At 38.6% G+C, this 17,120-nt stretch overlaps 1 protein-coding gene and 1 pseudogene across 1 annotated transcript; both read left to right on the forward strand.

Moving 5' to 3' along the window:
- The first annotated feature begins 3,804 nt into the window (after window positions 1–3,804).
- On the forward strand, window positions 3,805–6,459 carry LOC105637396 (transcription factor MYC2). The gene has a single exon (XM_012220846.4). The coding sequence runs from the start codon at window positions 3,997–3,999 to the stop codon at window positions 6,019–6,021; it is 2,025 nt and encodes a 674-aa protein (XP_012076236.1). The 5' UTR covers window positions 3,805–3,996; the 3' UTR covers window positions 6,022–6,459.
- A 2,241-nt stretch (window positions 6,460–8,700) lies between these two features.
- Window positions 8,701–11,044, forward strand: LOC149492771 (uncharacterized; annotated as a pseudogene).
- Window positions 11,045–17,120: the final 6,076 nt, after the last annotated feature.

The following is a 17,120-nucleotide window of genomic DNA, read 5'->3' on the forward strand; positions in this document are numbered from 1 at the left end:
GTGACTTTGACTAGAGCTAAATAACGAAACCATGGGCCTTTCTTTCCACATCAAAGCCAATCCACCACCATGACCAATATAAGGGATCACATAAATTCCTTCAAAACCCAATAACTGCCTAACCCGATCAACTCTATTAAAACCAATAAACCTCCATCAAAAACACCAAATTGGGCCGCTTTAAGGATACTAAATCCTTTAATTCATTAATTGTATGTGGGTTCCTAAGCCCACAACAGTTCCAACAAATCGAACTCATTTATCCAAGCGGGCCTGGGAACTAGAACTCGCCTCTAATGAGTTTTGAAAGCCCATTATTGGACTCTCCAACCTCTACAATCTACTCCTTTCCTTATTTGTTCTCCTCCTTTTTGGATCAAAAATAGCTAAAGCATCATTTCCAACTTCACTACTGCTTGTGGGTCCCATATTTTCCTTACCATGCACAGCACAACTTGAGATAATCCTATACGAGAAAAATGACTTATTCCTAGGAGTTTTAAGAGTTTGGCTAAGACTCAAGGGTTGACGTGATGTCTGATCAGACTCCATTGGAATTGCTTCCCCACCACCATCGCGGGTTCCACCTTGCATATCGGCTTTCGATAAGAGCCATTTAACTCCAATATTAGTAATGTTTCTACTCTCAGCACGCATCCAAGCCCCACAAGCAAACTGTTCCTTCATTATTTCTGGATGATAAAAAATTTTCGAACAAAATTTATCACAATGACCAATGATTCCACAGAAAAAATAGAGCATTGACAAATGCTCATAATTGAATGTAATCCAAAACCATTCTCCCTCGGCTTCTTAATTTGCATCCTCCTCTTCAAAGGCTTATGAATATCCAAGCTAACTCGGATTCTCATGTATTCTTTCCAAGCACCTGAGAAATTCTTAGGATCAACCTCCAAATAGTCTCCAATATAGTTCCCCATATTTTTGCCAAGCTTTTCTGACATAAAGCCAATGGGAGATGGTGAATCTGCAGCCAAAAATCGATCTCTGTCAGCACAATTTGTTTCAGATCACATCCCTCAGGAACTTTTTTAAGAAGTAGTACAAAATTCCAAGGACCCCATTTCAGAACCCTACCTAAATCAATTGGATGCATAAATTGGAACACAAAGGCATTACTCTCTAGATATTTAAACAACATGCCCTTAACAGGCCTCCAAACTGCAACCATAGTATTCTTAAAGGCTATGAAATTCACTAGTTTTTCTGTAAGCAGTCTTCCAACCACACACAAAGGCGAATTAATGAGATTAGACTGTTGGTTGTCCTTTTTCACCTCATACCTTCCCTGTTCCTCTTCCACACACAGGGCCCACATATAATTCCTCAATTGATTGTTGTGTCTTGTTTAACTCCTCCATAATGCCATGCAGAACTAGAATATCCAAGCAAGATAGACAACAAAATAAGCAAGGTTTATGGTGAAACTTGCCACGAAAATAAGAGATTTAGAACTTGTCACATAGTGAACAAGAGATTCTAGGATTTTTAATAAACAAGAATGAAATTTAAGTTAAATAAACATCAAAATAACCAATTTACACCTATAACTATAAATGTCAAAAGAACTCATCTAACTAACTCCGAGCATTACTCTAACATTAAAATGACCTCAAACCATGCAAAAAAAGCCTTAATTTATAAGAGTACAAAATTGAGTAAAATGTCCCTATAACAAAATAGATTAAAAAGTTCAAAACCCAAAAAATTGCATAGTTGACAATGAAGTGTGGAGGCACGTTTGCTACTACGAGCCAAGCCTAAACATCATGGGCGTGTGGGCTTGTTAGCTCACCAAATGACAAGGAAAGCTGCGTGTCCACAAGCCAAACGACATTTGCAAACCACAATCCAAACAACATTCACCTGATCAACAGTCTTCGAACTAATTTTTCAACCTTAAATTTTGTGTTTTCTCTCTCTAATTTTGTGATAAATGCCACAAGCCACATCCTTATGTACTTATAAGGTCATCAAATCCTAAAGAGACTTAAGAAAAGTCCGAAATTCCCCTCCTTTTAGGTTTTAGATACAAAATGTTACTTATTTTTATCATTTTACATTGTTTATCCATCAATTTTTCAACTTTACTCCTTTAGTCCCCAAAATTAATTTTTTAACTAAACTTATAAAATAAAATCCTATACCTTTCATATTAAATATTATATTAAGATTATCCAAATACAACTGGAAGCAATATATAACAATATTATACTCAAAAAGCTTCGATTAACCTTTATATCACTCACATATATTTAAAAAAAAATACTATTACGTAATATTTTCTTGAAAAAAAACTTTTCTTTGATTGATTCTCATGAGCAAACCATGGCATAAAAAATCCGAAAAATATTTTTTAGATAAGTTATTGTGAAACCCTAGGTTTTTAAGGTGTATTTATAAGGGCAGTTTAATCATACTTTTATGAATTGGCATCATTTCGGACATGGTTTGAAGCCCTTTTAATGTCAGAATGATGTTTGAGTTGGTTAGATGAGTTCTTTTCACATTTACCCTTATAGGATTAAATTGGTCATTTTGATTATGTATAACTTAAGATTCATATTGGGTGAGATCTAAGTGATTTAATATTAATAAAGTGTTTAGAGTTCATTTGAACGCATTTTGATATTCATTTTTCCTATAATGACCATAAGGATATTTTGGTCATTTTAACACTATTACAAGTCGATGTTTAATGCTTTATAGTGAATTAAAACATAATGAAATTTGGAAAACAATTTGGGGTAAGTATGATATGACATGATATGGTCACAAGGCTATTTTAGTAATTTTAAATGCATTATAAATTTTTTACATTTGATGAAAATTTGATTAATTAAATATTTAAATTGAAGTTGGAGTCTATCTTGATGCATTTTGTTCATTAATTTGTTTTATATCGAAGACAAAAGAATTTTGATAATTTCATATATTTAAAGGATATTCGAAAATGAATTTAATATATATTTTAAAAGAAAATGACTCGGTCATCTTCATAAGTAGAAAATATTTTATGGACATTAATAAATTTATTATAACTTCATAAAAATACACATTTATTGATATTCTAAATAGTGGTATACACCATCAATAGTTACATTACATTACTAACAATCTATTCCCGATAAGTGGCTACCACAATTTATAATTTCTTTCTTCATATTTACAATCAATTTTTTAAATTTAAAATTTTTAAATTTTATAAGTTAAAAATTTTAATATTTCTTAACTTATTTAACATTATAGTCAAAAAATAAAAATTAAATTATGATATAAATATTTTACTTAAAAATTATTTTCCAGAAACAACTGGATATAATTCAGTTAGTGGTCGCTCCTATAGTTATGACCACAAATCCTTCGCTCCTATAGTTATGACCACAAATCCTACCATCATCGATCATCATTCTCAAAATCCTTAACGACAAGGCCATGACTCCAAATATCACATGTAACACTGACCGGTATCCGCTTCTCCCCTCAGCCAAACGCAATAATCAAAACAGTATCTAGGAAAAGCCAACCATGTGAAGCCACGTGTAGCGCACGTGCTGCACTCTTTCATATGAAATATTTAAGACCGTTTAACCCTAAACTGAACCAAAGTCAGCAATTAGCTAATTACCTAAACTTAACCCTAGCCCACAGCCCACTACTAACATCTGCCGGTTTTTTGCAATTTATCTTAGCCGCTCCCGATTTAATCGGCGACCCTTTCCTGGAAACTCCTTGCTCCTTTTTTTCACTTTCCTTCCTAATTAAAATTCAGCTGAAATTCACTCCAAATAAATCCCAACCCCAAATGCAACCCAAATTAAATCATCTCCTCTCTCTCTCTTATCCTCCCATCTTCTTCCACCTCACCATCACCCTTTACTCGCTTTTCTTTTTCTCTCTCTGAAATCTGATTTCCTTCAGCATATTTCTGGCTTTCTTTCCTTCCGTTCTACTATACCGGATTCTGTTTATGGAATGACGGACTATCGAATAGCATCGACGATGAATCTGTGGACAGACGATAACTCATCCGTCATGGAAGCTTTCATGAACTCGGATCTCTCGGCTCTCTGGCCGCCGCCGCAGTCGGCTGCTTCCACTTCTACCCCTGCGCCACCAAGCGCCGACCCCAACAAGACTGTAATCAACCAATCTCAGCCTATCTTTAATCAGGAAACGCTGCAGCAGCGACTCCTGACCTTGATCGAAGGGGCCAGAGAGAGCTGGACCTACGCTATATTTTGGCAATCGTCGTATGATTATAACGGTTCGGTGCTAGGTTGGGGTGATGGGTACTACAAAGGAGAGGAGGATAAAGGCAAAGGCAAATCTAAAAGTACGAGTTCTTCTGCTGTAGAGCAGGAGCACCGTAAGAAGGTGCTCCGCGAGCTTAATTCGTTGATCTCAGGTTCTAATACGGTCACCGACGATGCGGTTGATGAAGAAGTCACTGATACTGAGTGGTTCTTTCTTGTTTCCATGACTCAATCATTTGTTAATGGAGGTGGGCTTCCGGGTCATGCTTTCTTCAATGGGAGTCCGGTCTGGGTTGCTGGGTCTGACCGGTTATCTGCATCGCCATGTGAGCGGGCTAGACAAGGTCAAGTTTTTGGGTTACAGACGTTGGTTTGTATCCCATCGGCAAATGGAGTTGTCGAACTTGGTTCAACGGAGCTGATTTATCAAAGCTCGGATCTGATGAATAAGGTTAGGGTTCTGTTTAATTTCAATAGTGTTGAGGTGGGTTCATGGCCGATGGGAGCAAATCCTGACCAGGGGGAGAACGATACTTCCTCTCTTTGGATCAGTGATCCATCGCAAAGTGGGATTGAGATGAAAGATGGAAATAGTACAGTTCCATCATCAGTTTGCAATAATACTAACAATAGCAATAACCAGAATGGCTCGAAAGGAATTCCGTTGGGAAATCCCAATTCGAGCAGCTTAACTGAGACCCCTAATATGCAACAAAATCACCAGCAGCAAAATCAACAACAAATGACGCAGACACAAAGCTTTTTCACTCGCGAATTGAATTTTGGGGATTATAGTGGTTTTGATGGAAGTAGTGCTAGAAATGGGAATTCTAATTTGTTGAAGCCAGAATCAGGGGAGATATTGAATTTTGGGGAGAGTAAAAGAAGTTCTTGTAGTGCCAATGGAAATTTCTTTTCAGGTCATTCACAGTTTACTGCAGAGGATAATAATAACAATAATAGTAATAAGAAGAAAAGATCTCCCACTTCCAGAGGTAGTAACGAAGAAGGAATGCTTTCCTTTACTTCTGGTGTGATCTTGCCTTCTTCTGGTGTGGTGAAATCTAGTGGCGGTACAGGAGATTCAGATCATTCTGATCTTGAAGCCTCTGTAGTTAGAGAGACGGACAGCAGCAGAGTTATAGAGCCCGAAAAGAGGCCGCGAAAGCGGGGAAGAAAGCCAGCAAATGGAAGAGAAGAACCGTTGAATCATGTTGAAGCAGAGAGACAACGAAGAGAGAAGCTCAATCAAAGGTTTTATGCATTGCGAGCTGTGGTTCCGAATGTGTCCAAGATGGATAAAGCTTCACTCCTTGGCGATGCAATTTCTTATATAAAGGAGCTTAGGACAAAACTGCAAACTGCAGAGTCCGAGAAGGAGGAGCTAGAGAAGCAAGTGGAGTCAATCAAGAAGGAGTTTGCAAGTAAAGATTCGCGTCCGGGGCCACCTCCTCCCGATCAAGAACTCAAAATGTCAAGTGGCGGAAGCAAATTGATAGAAATGGATATTGATGTTAAGATAATTGGATGGGATGCAATGATACGAATCCAATGTTGCAAAAAGAATCATCCAGCAGCTAGACTAATGGCAGCTTTGAAAGAGTTAGACCTTGATGTTCACCATGCTAGTGTATCAGTAGTGAACGATTTGATGATCCAGCAAGCCACAGTTAAAATGGGGAGTCGGTTTTACACACAGGAGCAGCTCAGGTTAGCTTTATCAACCAAAGTTGGTGACACCTGAAATCCTTGGAAGTAAAATAGTGCAGCAAGAAAATCTGTTACCGGTGGAATAAGATTATAGGAAGTTGAATTTAGGGTTCTGGGACATTTTAAGGCTCCCGGCGGCACAAGCTCTGTACAATAGTATTTGTTTCCTAGTTATTCCATGGTATATATTGTAGTTCAATTGGAGTTTGAGCTAAGTTGATTCTTAACGGAGGAGGAGCTGAACTAACAATGCTATTTAGGTCTGCAAGGCTCCAAGCGAAAGAAGATGGCTGGCTGGCTGGCTATTTTTGTGTTGGGTTTTTTTGCTTGTTATTAATGTTGGTCCTTGATGATGTATATAGTTCTTAAATTATGGGGTATTATGCATTAATGCATATGTGTATCAGTGATGTAGAAACTATAAAGTTTCCTGTTTTTCGAGGATAGAAATATGCCTACATGTTTCATACTAGTGGTGTGTTTTGTCTTTCCTTTTTCAGTTGAAGCTCTTAGATTTAAACTGCACTTGCATCTTCCATATTTGATTAAATGTCTAAATCTGTAAATGCAATGTCTAAAATTCTCTCTTTTCTTGGACAATTCTATTTTTGGTTCCTTTCCATGGCCACCCTTCACCTCCTCTTTGTTGCTGAATCCTCTTTTACCAATTTTTCTTGAATGCACTTGAGCTCCCCTTTTCTGGTTGGATGCACCTCAACTTTTCTGGACTGCAAGAAATTTCAAAGATTGGAACCTGGAAATTAGGTCATAGTTTCATATCTTTTTTACCCATCAACGCTTTGTTTAAATTATTTTTCTATTAACACTGTAGACCACGTAATATAGACCAATCAATTCACAGTTATGGGTTTCAACCATTCTATTTAAATAAAATGATTGGTTCAAACAATTTTATTTTAACAAATAAAACTTCATTTGCGATTATTAAATTTATTGGATATATTCTCAGGTATCGATGTGTTTCGGTCTAATACTGTTTTTCTAGAGATAATGAGCTTGCTGGACTGGTTGGACACTATTCTTTGACGCCTTTTGTTTATAGAGATGTGCGCTTGGTGGACAAATTACAGCGACAAAATAGAAAAAAAAAAAAAAGAAAAGAAAGGAATTCAATTTCATCACGTTTTTTTAATGTATGGCCTATGAAAGCATGTAGTAGGGCCTCTCGCTGAATTTTGTGGACTGAGCTTGCGTTTGGCTTGACATGATAAATAAATATATATTATTAAAAGAATTTCATAAATTTTAGATATTTTATAACCTGTATATAATTAATTATTTTCATATATTAAATATTAATAAATATTTAGATAGCCTGTAAAAAAATATATATATTTATTTTATATATAAATTGCATATATGTTACTGTGCAAGTACTTCTTTAATTTTTTTTTTTTTTTTATATTATGCATAGGTTGCACATTGACTAGGCTTTTCCCAGCTGATTGAACTTATTCACGTTTATTCTATCACAAATGCATATAACACTGAACTCGAGAAAATAGTTCTCTCTCTAAAAAAAAATAAAAAAGAAAAATCCGAAATGGTTGGCGAATTGGAAAAAGGAGTAATTATTGTCCTCGTCTAACCCCATGTGCTTATGTCCTTTTCACTGTTATTATAATTTTATTTTGGAAGGCAGAGTTATAATAATTTGCGCTTATAATAATACTTCCTCTTTTCTTTTCTTTTTTTTCTTTTTTCAAAACATTCTTTTTTTTTTTTTTTTGAAAGGAAATGTATTCATTACTGCAAGTCTGCAAGCAAGTCTGCAAATAAGGCTTCAACAAGAAAAGAAGAGCGAGAGGAACCCATCCGATAAGACCAGACATAGAATAAACTTTAGTTGCTAATTGATGAAAAATGCTATTCGCTGACCTTTTCATTAAACATACTTTAACAATCTAAAGGAACATAATTGAAATATGACCTATCATGAGAGCTGAGATGCATAGCCTGAACAAGGAGAAAGGGATCTAACTCGAAAATAACATTTTCCAGGCCTTTTTGTTTTACCCAACTAAGGGCCTCTCTAAATGAAAGAGCTTCGGCAATCTGAGGATAGGGCCCCCAATATCTGATTTTGACAAGCAAATAAGAGATCACCCCAGGCAGTTCTAATCACCCAACCAACAGCCACCTGAGCAGAATTGGGACGCATAGATGCATCAATATTACACTTGAGAAATCCTTTAGGAGGTGGGGACCTGTTACCAAGCCTCTGTAGGTTTGCACCCGTTTCAGTCATGGGCCTAAGTCTAAACAGCCACATATTGAATTTCTGAATTAGTCAAATGTTTCAGTTATTTGTTTCAGTTATTTTCTTTTCATGATTCCTGTTTCGTAGGAGGGAGTTCCTCCTTTTTCTTTCCATGTTCTTGGTTGAGGAGGGTGTTCCTCCATGTAGAAGTATTGCTCGTTTGATGTAGGAGGTAGTTATACCTCACTGCTGTATTTAAATAATAACATCAATGAGAACAAGGGGCTTCAAAAATCAATTAAGTCTTGAGCACTTTAAGTCTCAAGGGATTCCAGGTTCCCTCTTTTAGAGCCTGAATTTTCTGTCACCATAGGTCGTAAAAAGAAAACCCTTAGCCCAAACACTCAAACACCTACCACACCCTTAACCCACAGACCCATAACTAGATCCGTAACTCGGGACCGTAACAGTTTGGTATCAGAGCCAATAGTTATGGGAGACTCTGCTCAAGATCAATTAGCAAAACCCTTTGAATTACTCTTGGCTGAACAGCAGGCTAACAAGGTCCAAAATGAGAAGGTTGAACAATTACATGCCAAACTGGATGCAAATTCACAAGATTTAGAATCCACGAAGAAGGGGCTGTAATCTCCAGGCGCTGAAAGTTAAGCAAAGTCAAGGAGTGATAAGGGAATTTCTGGTGCTTCGGGTTCCGAAAATTCTGGAGGAAGCTCGATTGTACCAAAATTCACAAAGCTTGATTTTCCTCGCTATGATGGGCTGGAAGATCCATTGGCATGGCTTTGTCACTGTCAACATTTTTTCCGGCATCAACAAACACCAGAAGAGGAGAAAGTGAGCCTAGCCTCATACCATTTTGAGGGAATTGCTCAGCTGTGGTATATGCATCTGCTGGAAGATGTGTCGGACCCTAATTGGGATGAATTCACATAACAATGCAATCTTTGCTTTGGGCCTCCAATCAGCAGCAACAAGTTGGGAGAATTGGCGAAGCTTAAACAAACAGGTTCTGTTGTAGAATACCAGAACAAATTTGAAGCATTGGTATCTCGTGCTGGAGCTCTTACACAACATCAGAAGGTGCAGCTTTATCTCAGTGGGTTACAAGACGCAATTGCTGTGGAAGTGGAACTCCACCATCCAAAAGACTTGGTGAATGCAATGAGTATCTCAAGGCTGTACGAACGAAAATTATTTCCACGTTCCGCAGTTGTTAGAGACACTCGTCGCAGCACCTTCACATCAGAATTCCATCAAAACCAATCAGTGAAATGGCTGACTAGGGAAGAGATAGAGGATCGGCGAAAGAAGGGACTGTGTTTTAACTGTGATGAGCAATTTGTTCGCGGCCATCAATGTAAAAAGTTGTTCTGGATAGATTTGGAAGAAACAGATGAGGCGGGAGAAACACTTTCAGATCAGGATCTAGACCCACCCGAAATTTCATTGAATGCCATTACTGGAATTCGAAACCCTCAATCCATGCGTTTGTTGGGTATTTGGAAGGGGAGTCAAGTTCTGATTCTAGTCAACTCTGGTAGCACTCACAACTTTGTTTCTGCATTAAAAGTTGAGGACGTGGATGCTGAAGTGAATGTGAAAAGTGGCTTGAAGGTTAATGTCGCCAATGGAGAAAAAATTGACAGCCTAGGTATATGCAAGGGAATTCCAATTCTATTGGAGTCTAATTCTTTTTTGGTGGATTTATTTGTTCTGCCCCTAACCGATTTTGATGTGGTTTTGGGAGTTAATTGGCTTCGAACCTTGGGATCCATTCTTTAGGATTTTGCTGTCATGAGTATGTCTGTCTTCCAACAGGGACACTTGATAGAACTGCAAGGCATCAATTCTTCATACTCTACAAAGCAGTCGGACCTCAACAGATGCAGATTTCCTCTGTTTCAGATATCCAACCGCAGAAATTATTGGCTGAGTTTGCTTCTTTATTAGTGCTCCAACTGGATTACCTCCCAGCAGAGCCTGTGACCACCGAATTCCTCTGGAACCAGGGGCAAGACCTGTTGTGGTTCGACCTTATCGATATCCACACGGGCAGAAGGACGAAATCGAGAAGCAGTGTGCAACAATGTTACAACAAGGCATAATCCGCCCTAGCAGATCACCTGTCTCTTCACCAGTGATTTTGGTTCCAAAGGCAGACGGTTCTTGGCGTTTATGTGTTGATTATAGGGAGTTAAACGCCAAAACCATCAAGGACAAATTTCCCATTCCGGTGATAGATGAGCTATTAGAAGAGTTGGGTGGAGCTAAATTCTTTACAAAGCTGGATCTTCAATCTGGATACTTTGAGGTTGCCATGCACCCTTCTGATGTCGAAAAAATAGCTTTCCAAACCCATCATGGCCACTTTGAATTTTTGGTGATGCCGTTTGGCCTTTCCAATGCTCCTTCAACCTTTCAAGCTTTAATGAATGAGGTATTTCAACCATACTTGAGGAAATTTATTCTCGTTTTCTTTGATGATATCTTAGTTTTCAGTCAAACATGGGTAGAACATCTCCACCACTTGCGGCTGGTATTTCAGCTGTTGATGCAGAACAATTTATTCCTCAAACATTCCAAGTGTGTTTTTGGACAAACTCCAGTTTCTTATTTGGGCCACATTAATTCCCAAAAAGGGGTGCATGTGGATCAGTCCAAAACTAGTCGTGGGTTAAGAGGATTTCTAGGGCTAATGGGTTACTATCGAAAATTTGTACAAAACTATGACATCATCGCCGCGCCACTCACGACTATGTTAAGGAAAAATGGGTTCGCTGGACAGAAGAAGCCATCTCTGCTTTTGAAAGATTGAAGTCGGCCATGACATCAACACCCATCTTAGTTCTGCCCGATTTTGAACTAACATTTATTATTGAATGTGATGCCTCTGGTACAGGAATTGGAGCAGTTCTGTTACAGCAAAATAAACCAGTAGCATACTTCAGCCGATCAATGGCAGCACGCCATCAAAGCCTTCCGGCTTATGAGAGGGAATTGATTGGGTTGGTGAAAGCTATCAAGCACTGGCACTCTTATCTCTAGGGTCAGGAATTTGTTGTTCAAACAGATCACTATACACTCAAGTATCTGTTGGAGCAACGTCATCTTTCATCTCCACAACAACACTGGGTTAGTAAACTTATGGGATTTTGTTTTAAAGTAGAATACAAAGCTGGGAAATCCAATGTTGTTGCAGACGTCTTGTCCCGACGAGACACCGATTAATCTGTTCTCATGGCAGTTTCTATGCCCCAATTGAGCTTGTTTGATGATATCCAAAGAGAGCAGAATGACTCTGAGGAAGTGCAGTAACGAATCTCTGCAGTCAACAATGGTACATCCTCTTCTAAATGGAGCTTCAAGCAAGGTTTACTCTTTTACAATAACAGAGTTTACCTTCCGCAAAATTCTCAATACATTCAATTCGTGGTTAGTGCCCTCCATAACCAGGGTCATGAAGGCTACCAGAAAACGCTGTACAGGATTACTCGAGATTTTTATTAGTTTGGGATGAAGCAGTATGTAAGGGACTTTGTGTGAGCTTGTGATACATGTCAGAGGCACAAAACTGAAACGCTCGAACCAGTTGGACTCCTTCAACCTCTTCCCATTCCAACTCAGATTTGGGCTGATATCTCTAATGATTTCATTGAAGGAATTCCTACTTCGCGAGGGAAGAATGTACTGCTGGTGGTCATAGACAGGGTTGCAAAGTATGGTCATTTTTTGGCTTTGTCTCATCCCTATACAGCTGTAAGTGTTGCTCGATCCTTGTTTGACAACATTTTTAAATTACATGGGTCGCTGGAAACTGTTGTTAGTGACAGGGATGTAACCTTCACTAGTTCTTTTTGGAAAGAACTATTTCGCTTGTGTGGCACAAAGCTGTGTTTCAGTTCATCTTATCATCCACAATCGGATGGTCAAACGGAAGTTGTTAACCGCACCATTGAGATGGACCTTCACTGTTTCACCAGTGCTCATCAGAACAAGTGGATTGCCTAGTTATCTTAGGCTGAATTCTGCTACAATACAAGTTACCAATCAGCTCTCAAGTCCACTCCTTTTGAAACAGTGTATGGCCGTCCTCCTCGATTGCTGTCATATCTGCCTGGTAGTTCCTCCATTGAGGCTGTCGACACTTTTTTGAAATCAAGGGATGAGATGCTGCAATTACTTCACCAAAACTTATAGCGCGCACAATAGAAAATGAAGCACACTTATGATCAGTCTCATCGTCCATTGGAATTTCAAGTGGGAGATAAGGTTTTGCTGCATCTCCAGACTTATCATCAGAGTTCAGTTGCAAAACAAAAAAGTCAAAAGCTTTCAGCCAGGTTCTATGGCCCATTTGTGGTACTGGAGCGCATCGATTCCATGGCTTATAAGCTGGATCTTCCTGCGGACTCAAAACTCCATCCTGTTTTTCATGTTTCCAGCCTTAAGCCTTATCTTGAGGGTCATTCTAATTCCTCCACAGTGCTGCCATCGATTTCACCAGCTGAACCTATTCATCCTTTGGCTATTTTGGATCAGCGTGTCAAAGGGGGAAACTAGGAGGTTTTAGTCCATTGGAGTAACTCATCTCCAGCAGATGCCTCATGGGAGAATGTTCAAGAAATTTCAGTTAGGTTCCCAAAATTTGCGCTTGAGGACAATCTTCCTTTGGGGACGGGAAGTAATGTTACCAAGCCTCTGTAGGTTTACACCCGTTTCAGTCATGGGCCTAAGTCTAAACAGCCACATGTTGAATTTCTGAATTAGTCAAATGTTTCAGTTATTTGCTTTTCATGATTCCTGTTTCATAGGAGGGAGTTCCTCCATTTTCTTTCCATGTTCTTAGTTGAGGAGGGTGTTCCTCCATGTAGAAGTATTGCTCCTTTGATATAGGAGGAAGTTATACCTCACTGCTGTATTTAAATAATAACATCAATAAGAATAGGGGGCTTCAAAAATCAATTAAGTCTTGAGCACTTTAAGTCTCAAGGGGTTCCAGGTTCCCTCTTTTAGAGCCTGAATTTTCTGTCACCATAGGTCGTAAAAAGAAACCTTAACCTAAACACTCAAACACCTACCACACCCTTAACCCATAGACCCATAACCAGATCCGTAACTCGGGACCGTAACAGGACCACACTATAGCACATTGTGGACTGTTAACAAGTTGAGTATCAAAACTCGTCTGAGCCTGTTGCCATGAGAAAAACCAAACCAACGCTGTGTTGATCCGTGTATGAGTTGGATTGCGGACTCGCTTCCATAACACTATATTCCTATTCTGCTATATTACCTAAAGAAGCAAGTAGAAAAACTGAACGTCAGGCAATGTCAAAACCCGAAACACATTTAGTAGCCAGTCATTCATAGTCACATCCTCCTACAAATCATAAACATCAAGAACCCATTCCAACGTTCTTTGCCAATATTCACATGTGAAGGGGCAGCCCATAAACACATGTAGCAATGATTCTGCAGCACAACTACACATAGGGCATAAGTTTTGGATCATCAATCCTTTTCTGATCAAGTGATCACAGACCGATAGGCAGTTGTTCCCAATGTACTATACCCGATTCTTAATCTTGGGAGGAATCTTCAGTTAGTTGGTTCTAGAGGAATCACATATCATCTGGAGTAGCAGTAGCTGTGTTTATTATTAGTACCTTGTAGGCGCTCCACACTGAATACACCCAGCTCTTCTCATCTAGCCAGATCCAGTCATCATCTCTAACTCTTACACTTAATGGAATGGAGAGGATGCATTCTACATCACGTTGATTAAACGAGCGCACCACATCTTGTTTCCAACTATTACCAGACTCTGAGATCAAAGAAAATACATAATAAAAGTCATAATTCACTGGCATGGGTGCAGAAACCTTTCAGTTGGTTGTAGTAAGAAGCCATGGATCATGCTAGATAGACACTAAATCTCCTTGACCAATCTTCTTGATAACTCTCGATTGCAACAGGGGAATAACTGCTCTTATGCTACTCCAAACACTGCTCGAATTTTATCCCAACTCAGACTGAAATAACAAGCAGTATGGAAAGTATCAGGCTTTATATAAATGGCTTACCAATGAGTCAGGATGCGTCAATAACCTCCAGATTTGCTTAACAAGTACAGCAACATTAAAAAAATATAAACACCAAAAATTAAGCCCTCTTGAGAGTTTTGGGCAACTTAATAGTTCCCACCTCTTCCAAATAATTCCACTATTGTCATTCTGGCCACTGCCCCAAAAAATCTTATCCAACATTCTTTCAATTTTAGTACATAAAGTAGTCGGAAGTAAAAAAATCCCCATAACATAGGTTGGAATCGCTTGGAGGACTGACTTGATAAGCACTTTTTTTCACGCACGGGATAGGAACAAATATTTCCAACTTGTAATCAGTCGTCATATCTTTTCTTTCATAAAAGAAAACACCTCCCTTTCGTTCTTGCTAATCATGGAAGGCACACCAAGATAAATGCCCAAGTCAGAGGTTTGTGGGACCGTAAAGAAACTAGAAATAACTTGCTTCACTTGGCCTTTAGTATTTTTGCTAAACATCATTGAGGATTTCCTGTAGTTGATGATCTGACCCTATGCTTTCTCATAAAGGGTTAGGCACATCTACGCCTGGAGATTTGTCGGGATACATAGAAAAAAACTGCTTGTTTCACTTCATCCTCTGTAAAATCCCATGACAAATTTGAATTCTAACAAGGAGTGACAACTAAGTCAACACATTCATACACCGGGGTACCTTCACTACCTGATGACTGAAAAAGAGAACTAAAAAAATCAATAATAACCTCTTCCATTCCCGCCCCTTTAGCTTTCCACATCCCATTTTCATCCTGTAACTGCACTAATGAGTTCTTCTTTTATTGGGAGCTTGCTTGGGAATGGAAAATTTTGGTATTTACATCTCCATCTCTAAGCTAAAGCTACTTGGTGCATTGTTTCCAATAGACTTCCATGGCTTCCAAGTGAATCTCCTATTATTTGGTCGTCTCCTCATTCTGTGCTACTGAAAGGGCATCTCTCTTTGAACGAAGATGAGATAATTTCCATTTTAATTTGGATAATTGCTTTCTGCATTCTTTGAGGAAACCATCGGCCCAATTGGTAAGAGCAACCCCACAAGTTGTGATTTTATCCAGAATTGAGTTAGACCCGATTGTGTTCCAGCTACGCTCTACAACCGAACGACATTCGTCCTCCCCAAGCCATAAATTCTCGAATCTAAACCATTAGTGGGTCAATGGAGAAACCCTAGGGCACTGAAGGATAATAGGAGAATGGTTCGATTCAGTGGCTGTAAGGTTGTTTACAATCCAGTTCGCAAACCGACTTACCCAGTCAGGTGAAACAAGGGCCCTATCCAACCGTTCCTCAACCCAATTAACTGTACCCCTCCATTTTTCTCATGTAAAAGGGTGTCCTTGCATTCTAATATCCACCAGATTACAGTCAAAACTGTAGCGCAGAAGCCCTCAATCAGCCATAGCGGTTGTGCATGGCGATGTAACGCCCCAAAAATTTTCGAATCTTATATGGTATTATTTTATCGGGTCATGGAAGTGTATGCGAGCCCTTCGAAAATATTTGTAAGGCAATTAAACAAATGAGATCATATTCTTTTAGTAAACCTCACTTTAGAAATTTATGATTATGTTATCAAATGAATTTTTAAAGCATGATATTTCGGTACATGATTTTAAAATGAATAGTATGTGTATTGGTATAATAAATGTTCAAATAATGAATTTATGATTTGGAAGAATTAAATGAATAGTTGTTGTGTTATGATGATTATTTGGAGATGTTAGGAGTTTGGAGTTTAATTGGTAGTGTTTTGTATTCACATGTTTGGCGAGCTCAGTTTTAAAGGGGAAATTTCTTACAATATTTCTGTAGAATTTTTCCCAATATATATATATATATATATATAGATGAAAACGAAATGAAATGATATTATAAAAAAAAAATTATTATTACTCGCTAAACTTATGAATACTCAATTACTTCTAATTCATAATCTACTTTTATGATCTATATGTTAAGTTAAGACGGTGTCTCCGGCATGGCATATCGCCATCGGGTCTCTCGGGACTGGGTGGCGGGTGTTATAGGCGACCCCTCTTTTCATCTGAACAGAGAATATCATTAAAATCAACTAAAACGCACCTAGGCAGGTTGGAAGAATTTTTAAGAGATTGGAGAAGGTCCCATGACTCTCTTCTTTGCCCACGCTCCGTCGTCCATAAAAACCTGTTATTCTCCAAGGTGGTTGATTAAGGAAGTGCACAACAATATCGATATGAAAACGTGAGAAGCTGAGTAACTGTGCTAAATCTTTATCCTTCCAAAAAAATGACAAGCCCCCACTAGGCCCAACACTATCCACCGCAAAACATCCAATATAGCCCATTGCTCTTCTTACACCATTAGCTCTTATTTTATTTATCTTAGTTTCAATTAAAAATAAAAACTTGGGCTTGTATGTACATATAAGGTCTTTCAAGACCCAACCTATGCGTGGGTTGCCCATACCACAACAGTTCCACGATTAGCAACTCATTGGTCTTGGTGGGCCTGAACCTCAAGACCTACCAGAACTTTTGCCAGACGACATGAAAACAAGCTGCATGTCATCAGAAATAGCCTTTGTGTCACTCTAGGCCATTGTATCAAAATGTCTCCTTTTGGACTCCTTAATTGTTTCACCGTTTGATTCAAGGCCCAGCCCAATCTGAATACAGTGCCCAGCATGCCTCTATTCCTTATCCTTGGTGTGGGTCTCATTTATGTATGGCACAACCCAAGAGGGAGGTGAATTGGATTTTTTAAAAATTCGACTTCGAAAACAAAATCAAAATTCTGTTCTAGCGG

The sequence above is a fragment of the Jatropha curcas genome, chromosome 11 (genome assembly GCF_041381405.1).
Source record: "Jatropha curcas cultivar XTBG-Jc1 chromosome 11, XTBG_Jcur_1.0, whole genome shotgun sequence".
NCBI lineage: Eukaryota > Viridiplantae > Streptophyta > Magnoliopsida > Malpighiales > Euphorbiaceae > Jatropha > Jatropha curcas.

Coding starts and splice junctions, on each gene's coding strand:
- LOC105637396 (XM_012220846.4), top strand. CDS start 3,997: ATGACGGACTATCGAATAGCATCGACGATGAATCTGTGGACAGACGAT.